Source organism: Uranotaenia lowii, chromosome 2, assembly GCF_029784155.1.
Source record: "Uranotaenia lowii strain MFRU-FL chromosome 2, ASM2978415v1, whole genome shotgun sequence".
Lineage (NCBI taxonomy): Eukaryota > Metazoa > Arthropoda > Insecta > Diptera > Culicidae > Uranotaenia > Uranotaenia lowii.
In genome coordinates this window covers 434,323,149-434,338,180 of record NC_073692.1, presented here as the reverse complement: position 1 = coordinate 434,338,180, position 15,032 = coordinate 434,323,149, and the positions used below count along the sequence as shown (strand labels likewise).

Sequence of the window (15,032 nt, the reverse complement as noted above, 5' to 3'; positions counted from 1 at the left end):
GGTGCCCATAACCTGTTGTAATCCGTATAAGAAAGAACAACGCAATGGATTTACAACTGAAGTTTTTATTTGGGTACTGAACTAAACAGTTGGGAGGTTTGATGAGAACTAACTTAATAGAGGGGAACTTGAAAAAATTACAGCTCGATTGCCTGATTGCTTAAATTCAACAGTAATCAATTTTCACAACATATACTGAACCGATTAACATTCAAAAACAGCGCAATACGAGATATTATTATTCTGTACAATGCAGATAAATTTGGCATTTGTCAGTTTAACGGTTCCGGAGATTTTACCGAACCTTGATTTAGAAAAAAAGGAGGATCATAGCATACATTATAGATGGCGCAAGTATCGCCCAAAAATATAAGTTGAAAAACTTCTTGTTGAAATGAAAGATTCAACGCAGGTTTCAGTGGTGGAATGGAGTTATCTTTATTCAGGTATAGGTATTCAGGTCTTCATTCTACCCATTTCATTAGCGATAGCTATTTGTCTCTTTCCACTTCTCATATTCCCTAATCAGGAAAGTACTCATTTCTCAATGAGCACTTTGATACTCTTACCCAGAATATCTTGCAACACTGTTTTGTTACTACGAACACAATTTGAGTAGTATCGCTTAACCGTTTGGGGTAGTCGCACCGACATCTGTGCACAAAACTTATTGTCCCGCGTCGGTTCTCCGGCACATAGGGCCGTTGTAAAAGACCTCTACTGTTGACGATCTGAACCAGCGCCTGCACTTGGTCCCAGTCAAAATTCTCGTTGAAAGCTCGGATTTCAGTGACTAGGCTGTGCACAAAAGGCACCTAGGGGTAGGCTTGAATAACAGCGGCACGTTATCCAAACATACGAGATCCACGCACTGTGATAACCTGTGACCATCCCCCATTCATACTACTAAAAGTACGCGTTCTGTTAGCTGCGCTACCTGTACGAGTTTTTTTGACTTCCTAGATGTATTTACCTAAATCCTCCAGCTTGGGATCTTCTCTCATACTTTTGACCTTTTGATTTTCATGATGATCACGACTCTCTGGCTCTTCGATTCGTTGGAAATCGTTTTCTTCCTGAACATGCATCTACTTTAGGTCTTTATAACCACTTAACAATCCGAGATCAATTCGCTGAGCCATGAAGAATTCACTGAGGATCTCAACAGCGATGAACTCTTACGCTATCAAAGTTTGGTATTCATTTACCCTGTTTGAGACAATTTACGGAACTTCCTCATCTACCTGGCAATGATCTCATCAAAGTAAATACATATGCTTCTCAAAGTTTGAGTTCAATCATCTTTTTTCACAATTTCTATATTTGAACTTGTCCCTAGGTCTCACTTAAAGCAAAGAGTTTGTCTTCTGCCAATTCGGCCCCCTTTAACTGTCCCTGGGCTATTTCTCTCAAAAACTTTTTCTAGGGTTGGCCAAGACTGGTAAGATGGCCTTGGCTTTGAAGAGCATGCTGTATCATTGCCTCTCTAAGCGTGTTCCATGAGTGTACAGTATTCGTTAGTTTTTCAACCGGTACATCTGATTTGCATGTTTTGAAACTACCATCACCAAGTGCTTCTTAAAACTCTTCTGTGATTGTTATGAAGATAAAGGGCACCTAGTGACTAACTTGTATAAAATTTCTTTCAATCGTATCGTATATTGCCAAGGCTCAAAATTTCGTTCATTCGTTTTACTAAAGTTCAAATCCGGAAACATCACTTATTTGATGTTGGATTTCAGATTCCGTTCATATTTAGATCTTTCGTCTCAATATCCATTCTGGTTTCTCCGTACTTTGTTTTGATTTCCTGATTCAATTAAAGAACGAACCCAATACCTCACGAATTCTTAGCCAGTGCCCTAAGCGCTCACGTAAGGGGACCCTGATGATTGATGAACAAATCCCGAACTCATTTTCCTATCAGTTAGAAAGTTCTGGGGCCATATCATCTTATCTGTCATGATCAGTTTTTATCTACCTTCGGCCAAATGTAAGCCGATATTATAATAAAATTCATCAGTGTTAATCTGGCAGTAGTTTCAAACACATCTTTGGTTCAAACGTAGCGACTCTGAGCTATGGCTTCCCAATTTCTTCTAGCGCTTGTTGTAATAGCAATACTGTGTTTTGTGTACATTAAGAAAAAATACGAATTCTGGGCCAGCTATGGTGTTCCCTACCTGGAGCCGGAGTTTCCTTATGGAAATTTTAAAGAAGCGGGTCACACTTCAATGGCTGATTTATCCACGAAGCAATACCGACTAATGAAGGGCGAGGGAACATTTTTCGGGATGTATTTCTTTCTTCAGCCGCTGATAATGGTTACCGATTTGGATCTTGTAAAGACCATCCTTATTAAAGACTTTAACTTTTTCCCTAATCGCGCGATGTATTACAACATCAAGGATGATCCGCTGAGTGGGAATTTGTTTGCCGTTGAGGACAACTACTGGAGGACACTGCGGACCAAATTGTCGCCGACTTTCTCTTCCGGCAAGATAAAGCTGATGTTTCATATTTTGAAAGCTGTGAGTGATAATTTGACTGACTATTTGGAGAATATGGTTGGAAAAGGGAATGAGTTAGAGGCCAAGGACTGCATGGCTCGTTTCACTGTGGATATCATAGGAAGTTGCGCGTTTGGAATCGATTGCAATAGTTTCAACGATCCGGATAGTCGGTTCCGGAAATTTGGGACCCAGGTTTTCGACAAACCGAGACATCGAGGATTGGCTCGATTGTTTCTGCGTTTATTTCCAGAAGTAGGAAGATCATTGAACATAAAAGCCGTTCGTGATGATGCTTCCGGTTTTTTCAATGGAGTGGTCAGGGATACGGTGAACTACCGTTTGCGAAATGGAAGCAATCGCAAGGATTTCCTCAATTTACTTTTGGAGTTAAAACACAGCGGAGTTTATTTGAGCATGGACGAAATTGCTGCTCAATCTTTCATTTTCTTCCTAGCTGGGTTCGAAGCATCTTCCTCCAATCAAACGTACTGCCTATATGAGCTTGCATTGAACCAGGAGTGTCAAAATAAGGCCAGAAAATGTGTGCAACAAGCGATCACAAAACATGGAGGATTAACCTATGAGGCCGTTTGTGATATGTCATATCTAGATCAATGCATCAAAGGTTAAGCTTTTTGGATCCCAAAAAATGTATTGAAAATAACCTATATTTTCATTTCAGAAACACTGCGATTGTATCCATCTGTGCCAGTACTTGAGCGGAAGGCTTTCCAAAATTACCAAATCCCAAACACAAAAGTCGTCATTCCAAGAGGCACACTCGTTCAAATCCCGGTATTTGCCATTCATCGTGATGAAAATATTTATCCCAGCCCTTTGGGTTTCGATCCAGACAGATTTGCACCTGGTGAAATAATCAAACGGCATTCGTGTGCTTTTATTCCATTTGGCGAAGGTCCACGCATATGTATCGGTCTTAGGTTTGGGATGCTACAATCTCGAGTTGGGCTGGCAACAGTGTTGAACAGGTACAGAGTAACAACGTGTTCTAAAACCACTATTCCGTTGGAATATTCGAGCTCAGCCAGCGTTCTACAACCGAAAGGGCCTCTCTGGTTACGTTTTGAACCTTTATAGATTGAAACCATTATAATATTATAAAAAATATCTGAAAACGGAGAACAATGACTTCCATTTAGGTTTCCAAATTAAACATTCCAAATTTTTAAAACTTACTTGTACTCTTTGATGTTATGCAAAATTAAATTTAATCTGTAATAAGAAAAACTATTTGAAAAAATCTATAGTGTTGCAAGAAATATAAATTAACTATTTCATCGGAAGTTTGTCTACAAATTCTCTATTTAATGTCATGTTTTTGAACTGAAACATCTCTTAATTCCTAATCTTAAACTAATCGATTTCTCTTTGCTCTATATTTTCAAGTAACATCAAAGGAGTTCCTACTGATGATACATTTAGTTGCATTTGTCTTCTTAGCAAGTCTTTTAAACGAACACTTCCTGCAGGAAAAAAATGACTTCTTCAAGTCTCAAACAAAACACACACTTTGAGGTCCTACCTATATCCCATAATCCATAATAATAAAAGCAGTCGCGGTCGTCCTCAGTCGAAGCAAGCCATGATGATGATGCCATTTTGAAAAAGTTTTAGCATCGCACGAGCCTTATCGTTTTGGTGTCGTATTGTAGGCCTAGATACCCGTTTCTTGAATGTGGCAAACTCGGATCGACCTTAATTCTTAGAACGGTGGCCGATTTGTTTGTTTGGCTGTTTATTACGATTGCTAAAAAGTTGACGCGAAAGTTGTAGCAGACTTCATTGCTTCGAATTCATTCATTTTATTGTATCATCTAGTTATCAGTTTGTTTAAAATGTGTCGCTGAAAATTCGCATGCTTCATCACATCACATCTGAGGCGACTTACGAATGACAATCTCAGAAAATTCCAGCGTAAGACAACAAAAAATAATGGAGGCGACAAAATTTGCTTTGCAAGATAAACCATTTTTACTGCGCCTTATCTCGTGGAAAGATGCGTACGTAGGGAAGTAGAATACTCATTTCCACAAATATTACACCGAGTATCTATGTATGTGCAGAAAAACTATAGACATTAAGGAACACTTTCATCCGCAACATTTTTTTAAATCTTCATCAGGCCTACTAATCTGTTTCCTTTTCTGAAGTCGATGCGGGGTAGTTTTTTTCAATATCGAGTATTTAGTCTTTTGCAATCAGCTTATTCAGCACCAAACAATCCGTTGAAGTAAACAAAATAAAACAATCGGAAAAATTGTTAACTGCTAATTTACTACAACAGACTCTTGAGACAACATCTTAGTTTGTTGTTTCTCACGACTCTCAGATGTAAAAACCAAAAACTGACGACTCATTCCTCTATCAGCAAGAAAATTAGTTCATCATTGCGGCCTTATCTGTCTCTGTTGGAGCCATTAACAATTTTTATCTGTTCTTTATTGGTCGTTGAGTCAGCTTACTTTGAGCATGAAATCTTCGAGAATTGTCTTCAGTATTAATCTGACAGTAGTACTCAACGCACTATTATTGGTCCAATCGCTTCGGGATTGAACCATGGCATTTCAACTTTTACTGACGCTTGTTGTTATAGCAGTATTGTGTATTGCCTATGTGAAGAAAAAGTACAGCTACTGGGCAAACTATAATGTTCCGTATTTGGAGCCGGAGTTTCCGTTTGGAAATTTTAAAGAAGCTAACCACATCTCGATGGCAGATATGTCAACGAAACAGTACCGATTGATGAAAGATAAGGGACCTTTCTTCGGAATGTATTTCTTCCTTCGACCACTCATCATGGTTACCGATTTGGATCTCATAAAGACCATCTTAATTAAGGATTTCAGCTTTTTCCCGGACCGTGGAACGTTTTTCAACCATAAGGATGATCCCATCAGTGCTCATCTTTTTGCGGTTGAGGGCAACTACTGGAGAACACTGCGGACCAAATTAACGCCAACTTTCACTTCCGGAAAGATGAAACTGATGTACCCGACTCTAAAAGCAGTGGGTAATAATTTTGCCGATTTTTTGGAACAAGTGGTTGATCAAGGAAAAGAGTTAGAAGTCAAAGACTGCATGGCTCGACTAACGGTGGATATCATAGGAAGTTGTGCCTTCGGTATCGAGTGCAATAGTTTTAGCGATCCTGATAGTCGGTTCCGGAAATTTGGCACCCAGGTGTTTGACAAACCGAGACATCGAGGTTTAGTTAGATTATTTCTGCGTCTTTTCCCGGAGGTAGGAAGATCGTTGCGTATAAAAGCCGTTCATGATGATGCATCCGATTTTTTTCGGGGTATTGTTAAAGATACTGTAGAATACCGTCAGCAGAATGGAAGTACTCGGAAGGATTTTCTGAACTTACTGTTGGAACTGAAACACAGTGAAGTACCTTTAAGTATGGACGAAATCGCTGCACAATCTTTTATCTTCTTCATTGCCGGATTTGAAACATCTTCTTCCAATCAAACGTACTGTCTCTACGAACTCGCATTGAACCAAGACTGCCAAGATAAGGCTAGAAAATGCGTAAAGCAAGCAATTGAAAAACATGGAGGCCTAACCTATGAAGCTGTTTGTGATATGGCTTATTTGGACCAATGTATCAATGGTTAGATTTTGACAAACAAATTATTTTTTAATAATTTTGAATTAACTCATCGATTATTTTTTCAGAAACACTTCGATTATACCCTTCGGTGCCAGTTCTTGAACGAAAAGCTTTCAAAGACTACAAAATGCCGAACAGCAAAGCCATCATTCCAAAGGGCATGAAAGTTCAAATCCCTGCCTTCGCCATTCATCGTGATGAAAGTATTTATCCGAATCCGATGGTGTTTGATCCAGACAGGTTTTCTCCCGAAGAAGTTGCCAACAGGCATCCGTGTGCTTTTCTTCCATTCGGCGAAGGTCCACGGATATGTATTGGCCTCAGGTTTGGAATGCTGCAATCTCGAGTGGGACTGGCAACGGTTCTGAACAGCTACAGGGTAACACCGTGCTCTAAAACAACGATTCCATTGGAGTATTCTAGCACTGCTGCAGTTCTTCAGCCAAAAGGAGCTGTGTGGTTGCGCTTTGAACCTCTATAGAGTATTCATCATGTTTTGGATTGATTTTCGGTTTGATTCTGAAATAAACCAAAGTAGTACAAATAACTGTTTAGTGTTAAACCTCAACAATCGCCTCGAAGCCTTTGCTGTCCTTAAAATTTGCATAGATCCCAATTTGAGGTGCCTTTTTTTTCATATAGTCAGTCACTCGAATGCCGTCAACGTGAAGCTGAGAGCTTGAAAAAAAAGATTGCCCTACATACTTTAGTTAATTTAAAAGATCGAGAAAATAGTTCCCCAGTTAGTCACCGACGATTTGTACTGCAAAAACATATAACACATCAACTGTCAGCAAAGCAAAATCGCCGAGTCCCTGATAATCGAATCTCCAGTTTTTCACTCCTTTTCACAATTGTCCGGGTTCATTAACAACCGTTAAACCTTTTGTAAACACAACTGCTTCGTTATTCAGTGAATGAAAAAGTGTAATTTATTCCAACACCGCTGCTATTTCTCGGGGAAGCAAGACAAACAGTATGTAGGTCACGTGATTTATCATTCACCTTTCCCGGAAGCTGGAAAATAATTGAAAATTAGACAATCCAAGCTAGCAAAGCACCTCGTCGTATGCCTACACATCGACAAAGCAAACCATGCAATCAAACAAAGAATCTCTTTCAAATTCCGTTGGCGTGCTTCTTGTTGTTGATGTAGTAAGCGAAGGTACTGTGTAAATTGACAATGTTTTTGTTTACAATTCATGCTTCAACTTTGCCGGCCGCCTGTCCTAATCGACTTAGGTATCGGTCAAGTCTACGGTCCTGTTTTTTCTCTCAACTCATTCGCTTCCCCACAAAACCTAAACACACCACGTGCATGCTAATGGGACACGTTTTTTTATTCCTATCGCAATCGGCAGTGAGCCTTTTTCCCATCAATCCTCGATCGCGCCCGACAAAGTAAAGAAGGCATCCAATCCGACCGCTAGTGGTAAAACTTTTTCCATGACTAACTTACATTCAGCGCTCGGTTTAATCTTAATCTCTGGGTAAACTTTTTTGCTTTCTCTCGCTTTCCTGCGAGGGAGCGCTCTGGAGCCAATGTTGATGGTTATTGTGAATGAAACTGTAATAAATCATAATCTCTTCACAATTATCTTATAAACAGCCTAGCAAATGAGTGTTTTTGTTCTTAATTTGAGCATCTCTATCCTTCATTGACTGGATGGCGGCGGCAGTCACGAACAAATCTAAGTAGGCCAACAGTTCGAAATGGGCGACAACAAAAACTACACTGTTTTGATTGTTTATTTGCAGGGATTTGCTAATCAAAGCATTCTGTGTTAACGAATATGAAGAAAATGTTGACTATTTTAAAACAAACAATTTGTTTGAATATTTCTTCAATTTTGACAATTTGACAATTTTAACAACTTTGACAATTTTGACAATTTTGACAATTTTGACAATTTTGACAATTTTGACAATTTTGACAATTTTGACAATTTTGACAATTTTGACAATTTTGACAATTTTGACAATTTTGACAATTTTGACAATTTTGACAATTTTGACAATTTTGACAATTTTGACAATTTTGACAATTTTGACAATTTTGACAATTTTGACAATTTTGACAATTTTGACAATTTTGACAATTTTGACAATTTTGACAATTTTGACAATTTTGACAATTTTGACAATTTTGACAATTTTGACAATTTTGACAATTTTGACAATTTTGACAATTTTGACAATTTTGACAATTTTGACAATTTTGACAATTTTGACAATTTTGACAATTTTGACAATTTTGACAATTTTGACAATTTTGACAATTTTGACAATTTTGACAGTTTTGACAATTTTGACAATTTTGACAATTTTGACAATTTTGACAATATTGACAATTTTGTCAATTTTGACAATTTTGACAATTTTGACAATTTTGACAATTTTCAAAATTTTGAAAATTTTGAAAATTTTGACAATTTTCAAAATTTTGAAAATTTTGAAAATTTTGACAATTTTGACAATTTTGACAATTTTGACAATTTTGACAATTTTGACAATTTTGACAATTTTGACAATTTTGACAATTTTGACAATTTTGACAATTTTGACAATTTTGACAATTTTGACGATTTTCAAAATTTTGAAAATTTTGACAATTTTGACAATTTTGACAATTTTGACAATTTTGACAATTTTGACAATTTTGACAATTTGACAATTTTGACAATTTTGACAAGTTTGACAATTTTGACAATTTTGACAGTTGTGACAATTTTGACAATTTTGACAATTTTGACAATTTTGACAATTTTGACAATTTTGACAATATTGACAATTTTATCAATTTTGACAATTTTGACAATTTTGACAATTTTGACAATTTTGACAATTTTGACAATTTTGACAATTTTGACAATTTTGACAATTTTGACAATTTTGACAATTTTGACAATTTTGACAATTTTGACAATTTTGACAATTTTGACAATTTTGACAATTTTGACAATTTTGACAATTTTGACAATTTTGACAATTTTGACAATTTTGACAATTTTGACAATTTTGACAATTTTGACAATTTTGACAATTTTGACAATTTTGACAATTTTGACAATTTTGACAATTTTGACAATTTTGACAATTTTGACAATTTTGACAATTTTGACAATTTTGACAATTTTGACAATTTTGACAATTTTGACAATTTTGACAATTTTGACAATTTTGACAATTTTGACAATTTTGACAATTTTGACAATTTTGACAATTTTGACAATTTTGACAATTTTGACAATTTTGACAATTTTGACAATTTTGACAATTTTGACAATTTTGACAATTTTGACAATTTTGACAATTTTGACAATTTTGACAATTTTGACAATTTTGACAATTTTGACAATTTTGACAATTTTGACAATTTTGACAATTTTGACAATTGTGACAATTTTGACAATTTTGACAATTTTGACAATTTTGACAATTTTGACAATTTTGACAATTCTGACAATTTTGACAATTTTGACAATTTTGACAATTTTGACAATTTTGACAATTTTGACAATTTTGACAATTTTGACAATTTTGACAATTTTGACAATTTTGACAATTTTGACAATTTTGACAATTTTGACAATTTTGACAATTTTGACAATTTTGACAATTTTGACAATTTTGACAATTTTGACAATTTTGACAATTTTGACAATTTTGACAATTTTGACAATTTTGACAATTTTGACAATTTTGACAATTTTGACAATTTTGACAATTTTGACAATTTTGACAATTTTGACAATTTTGACAATTTTGACAATTTTGACAATTTTGACAATTTTGACAATTTTGACAATTTTGACAATTTTGACAATTTTGACAATTTTGACAATTTTGACAATTTTGACAATTTTGACAATTTTGACAATTTTGACAATTTTGACAATTTTAACAATTTTGACAATGATGACAATTTTGACAATTTTGACAATTTTGACAATTTTGACAATTTTGACAATTTTGACAATTTTGACAATTTTGACAATTTTGACAATTTTGACAATTTTGACAATTTTGACAATTTTGACAATTTTGACAATTTTGACAATTTTGACAATTTTGACAATTTTGACAATTTTGACAATTTTGACAATTTTGACAATTTTGACAATTTTGACAATTTTGACAATTTTGACAATTTTGACAATTTTGACAATTTTGACAATTTTGACAATTTTGACAATTTTGACAATTTTGACAATTTTGACAATTTTGACAATTTTGACAATTTTGGACACTTTTGACAATTTTGACAACTTTGACAATTTTGACAATTTTGACAATTTTGACAATTTTGACAATTTTGACAATTTTGACAATTTTGACAATTTTGACAATTTTGACAATTTTGACAATTTTGACAATTTTGACAATTTTGACAATTTTGACAATTTTGACAATTTTGACAATTTTGACAATTTTGACAATTTTGACAATTTTGACAATTTTGACAATTTTGACAATTTTGACAATTTTGACAATTTTGACAATTTTGACAATTTTGACAATTTTGACAATTTTGACAATTTTGACAATTTTGACAATTTTGACAATTTTGACAATTTTGACAATTTTGACAATTTTGACAATTTTGACAATTTTGACAATTTTGACAATTTTGACAATTTTGACAATTTTGACAATTTTGACAATTTTGACAATTTTGACAATTTTGACAATTTTGACAATTTTGACAATTTTGACAATTTTGACAATTTTGACAATTTTGACAATTTTGACAATTTTGACAATTTTGACAATTTTGACAATTTTGACAATTTTGACAATTTTGACAATTTTGACAATTTTGACAATTTTGACAATTTTGACAATTTTGACAATTTTGACAATTTTGACAATTTTGACAATTTTGACAATTTTGACAATTTTGACAATTTTGACAATTTTGACAATTTTGACAATTTTGACAATTTTGACAATTTTGACAATTTTGACAATTTTGACAATTTTGACAATTTTGACAATTTTGACAATTTTGACAATTTTGACAATTTTGACAATTTTGACAATTTTGACAATTTTGACAATTTTGACAATTTTGACAATTTTGACAATTTTGACAATTTTGACAATTTTGACAATTTTGACAATTTTGACAATTTTGACAATTTTGACAATTTTGACAATTTTGACAATTTTGACAATTTTGACAATTTTGACAATTTTGACAATTTTGACAATTTTGACAATTTTGACAATTTTGACAATTTTGACAATTTTGACAATTTTGACAATTTTGACAATTTTGACAATTTTGACAATTTTGACAATTTTGACAATTTTGACAATTTTGACAATTTTGACAATTTTGACAATTTTGACAATTTTGACAATTTTGACAATTTTGACAATTTTGACAATTTTGACAATTTTGACAATTTTGACAATTTTGACAATTTTGACAATTTTGACAATTTTGACAATTTTGACAATTTTGACAATTTTGACAATTTTGACAATTTTGACAATTTTGACAATTTTGACAATTTTGACAATTTTGACAATTTTGACAATTTTGACAATTTTGACAATTTTGACAATTTTGACAATTTCGACAATTTTGACAATTTTGAGAATTTTAACAATTTGGAAAATTTAAACTATTTTGAAAATTTTGAAAATTTTGGACATTTTGACACTTTTGACAATTTTGACAATTTTGACAATTTTGACAATTTTGACAATTTTGACAATTTTGACAATTTTGACAATTTTGACAATTTTGACAATTTTGACAATTTTGACAATTTTGACAATTTTGACAATTTTGACAATTTTGACAATTTTGACAATTTTGACAATTTTGACAATTTTGACAATTTTGACAATTTTGACAATTTTGACAATTTTGACAATTTTGACAATTTTGACAATTTTGACAATTTTGACAATTTTGACAATTTTGACAATTTTGACAATTTTGACAATTTTGACAATTTTGACAATTTTGACAATTTTGACAATTTTGACAACTTTGACAATTTTGACAATTTTGGCAATTTTGACAAATTTGACAATTTTGATAATTTTGACAATTTTGACAATTTTGACAATTTTGACAATTTTGACAATTTTGACAATTTTGACAATTTTGACAATTTTGACAATTTTGACAATTTTGACAATTTTGACAATTTTGACAATTTTGACAATTTTGACAATTTTGACAATTTTGACAATTTTGACAATTTTGACAATTTTGACAACTTTGACAACTTTGACAATTTTGACAATTTTGACAATTTTGACAATTTTGACAATTTTGACCATTTTGACACTTTTGACAATTTTGACAATTTTGACAATTTTGACAATTTTGACAATTTCGACAATTTTGACAATTTTGACAATTTTGACAATTTTGACAATTTTGACAATTTTGACAATTTTGACAATTTTGCCAATTTTGACAATTTTGACAATTTTGACAATTTTGACAATTTTGACAATTTTGACAATTTTGACAATTTTAAATATGTTCAAATATGTTATTCGAAAAAGAAAATTTTATTTCACTGAATTTATTACTGCTTTTCTCGTTTAATAAAAGTGATACATTAAAGGGTTAAAGAACACAATAATAATAAAAGAACTCACTTCAAACTTTTCTAATCCTCAAAATTCATCATATTATATTGTTAAAATTTACCCCACTAGTGCATTTAGCTCATTACTGACAAAATAAGATCATAGACTGACTTCTTTAAACCTGCATTTTCTTAAGCATTCATACTATGATATTTATTTTTTGTTAATAATCGCTTTAAATAGGTTAAAAGGATGTTTACATCAAGATTTATTTTTCAAATATGATATTCCAATGTTATCATACCAAAATTGTATCCATCTTTATATATTGTGAAACAAAGCATTGCGCATGAATTCTTGACTATTGCAGAGACTTGTACTCTGGAAATTCAAATTTCACGATAGGACCGTGAAAAAGATTAAAAAGTCTAAAAAATATAACGTTACCAGATAATAACATCAATGTCAACTAATTTTCTGACTCATAAACTTACTATTTTTAGGAGATATGCTATCAGAGCAATAGAAACAAAACTTTAAAATTTAGATCCCGTATTTTCACATCGATAGAAGCAATCAAGTTAAGTAATAAAAATTAAAAGAAATATCTACTTTAAGCAGAAATTTAAATCTTTTCACAGGCTAGGAAAAAAAATGCCACATGTCGGTCAAAGCAATTGATGATCATTATTTGATCGTTTTGTAATAACTTGCAATCGAGACAACTCTCCTTGGACTCGCATGGTCTGAAAGAATCGCCGAAGAGGTTATCGTTAAGGTTCAATCAACGTATCTTTAGGGGAATGGAATTCCGGACCAGAGTCCAAGTCACAGATCCTTCGCTCGTTGTGAAAAGTGCGCACCCCGTTCTGACGGAGCATTCCGGTTGTGGAGCCCAGGTATGATGTGGGCTCTCGGGGGGACTCGAGTAAGCCGAGGAATCCGGTGCAGCAAAATTTGCGGAGGTTGATGCCGAGCGGAGGAAAAAAGACCGGAGCTACTGTTCCCACTTACCCAGACGACCATAAGACGATTAAAAATTCAATTAAGACATTTACGCGCGGTCTCTGCTCGATTGGTGTTTCACTCGGATCGGAAAGATAAGATTAGCTCAGCTCGACTTTGGCTTGGCTTGGCTTGGACGGTTTTAGTCTTCCGTTTCGGTTTGTTTGTTTTTTTTTCGGAAGAGTTGTCGGACTTTTGATAGCAACGTTCTTCAGTCGGGTTACGTATTCGCGTGGCTCGAGTCCCAGTTTGTGGCGCAATGGCATGTAATTAATGGTTTTGTTTTGTTTCCGAACAAGATCACTGCTGATAGCAATCTGTGAAACAACTGTGTTAATCTGTCCGTCTCTGACTTTCTGTCAATACACTGTCCCTGTCTCTGGAGAAGCTGAGATAATTTTTGACGGAAAACCATTCAAATGAGAAATGTTTGTTATTGCTAACTGGTTCCATATCAACTTCGTTCTATTTTTATTAACCAACAGATATTATTAAAGTTTCGGAATAGATTTTATACCAGGCATAAAAAACTATTTTGAAATTAGGGTTAAGGTGACTTTTTTCAGCTTGAGCAATAAGTTTCAAGGGATACAAATTAATCGAGATGTCAGCTGAAAGCGAGTATTACAGATTTGATTTGACACTGTGTTCGTCCCGGCGCTATGTATCTTTTCAAAATAAAGATTTGGATGTTCGACGAATAAAAGAGAAGTAAAACAATTAATTCCTCAAAACGTTTCTCAATATTGTAGTACCTACAAGAAATCTTATTGAGACAAATTGAAAAAAATCATTGTAATAAACTTAACGATTGGCTACCTCGTTTTCATCGTTTTCTTCAGGTTCATCGTAAATTTCATAAAAAACAGTTGTTGAGCGCCAGAGCAGGCTCAACGATATTTCCCAATAACTGTGCCATTTGTGGAGGATATCTGCATTTCCTAACAGTTTTTTGTACACAATCTAGCCCATTTAAATAAAAAATGCACTCGGATTTAGAGGAAGATTTACTGCTATCAACTGAACTGAAAGCGAAGCAATTGATAATTTCTTCCGTCGCTTCTTCAAAGCTATTGTTACAGTCTGTCTGATTTTTTTCTGAAAATCAAAACCGAATTTAACATTTTATAAATTTTCACCTTTCTTAGTAGATTTACCTTTTACTATTTCATTCTTATCGGTTATTTCTTCCGTTTCTGTCTTTGAGTAACACTTGTTGAACTCCAAAGCAGGTTTTACGGCAGCCCTGAATACTTCCATCAGTTGTCGAGGCTCACCGCATTGACTGGCTATTTTCTGTATACAATCTAGCCCATACG

General features: G+C 33.5%; 3 protein-coding genes across 3 annotated transcripts in view; all 3 read left to right on the top strand.

Annotated features, from left to right (window-relative positions):
- Positions 1 to 2,267: 2,267 nt before the first annotated feature.
- Positions 2,268 to 3,210, top strand: LOC129743535 (probable cytochrome P450 6a14). Its single transcript, XM_055735574.1, has one exon. It carries the CDS (start codon positions 2,268 to 2,270, stop codon positions 3,141 to 3,143), a length of 876 nt encoding a protein of 291 aa, XP_055591549.1. The 3' UTR covers positions 3,144 to 3,210.
- A 1,808-nt stretch (positions 3,211 to 5,018) lies between these two features.
- Positions 5,019 to 6,682, top strand: LOC129744134 (cytochrome P450 6a2-like). The gene is made up of 2 exons (XM_055736527.1): positions 5,019 to 6,147; positions 6,213 to 6,682. The coding sequence occupies exons 1-2, from the start codon at positions 5,091 to 5,093 to the stop codon at positions 6,626 to 6,628; spliced, it is 1,473 nt and encodes a 490-aa protein (XP_055592502.1). The 5' UTR covers positions 5,019 to 5,090; the 3' UTR covers positions 6,629 to 6,682.
- Positions 6,683 to 13,883: 7,201 nt separating this feature from the next.
- Positions 13,884 to 15,032, top strand: part of LOC129744139 (uncharacterized) — a 32,671-nt gene continuing 31,522 nt past the window's right edge. Inside the window, exon 1 of the mRNA XM_055736534.1 lies at positions 13,884 to 13,979. Within this exon, the coding sequence (XP_055592509.1) occupies positions 13,973 to 13,979 (7 nt within the window). The 5' untranslated portion in view covers positions 13,884 to 13,972. The remainder of the gene's footprint in view (positions 13,980 to 15,032) is intronic.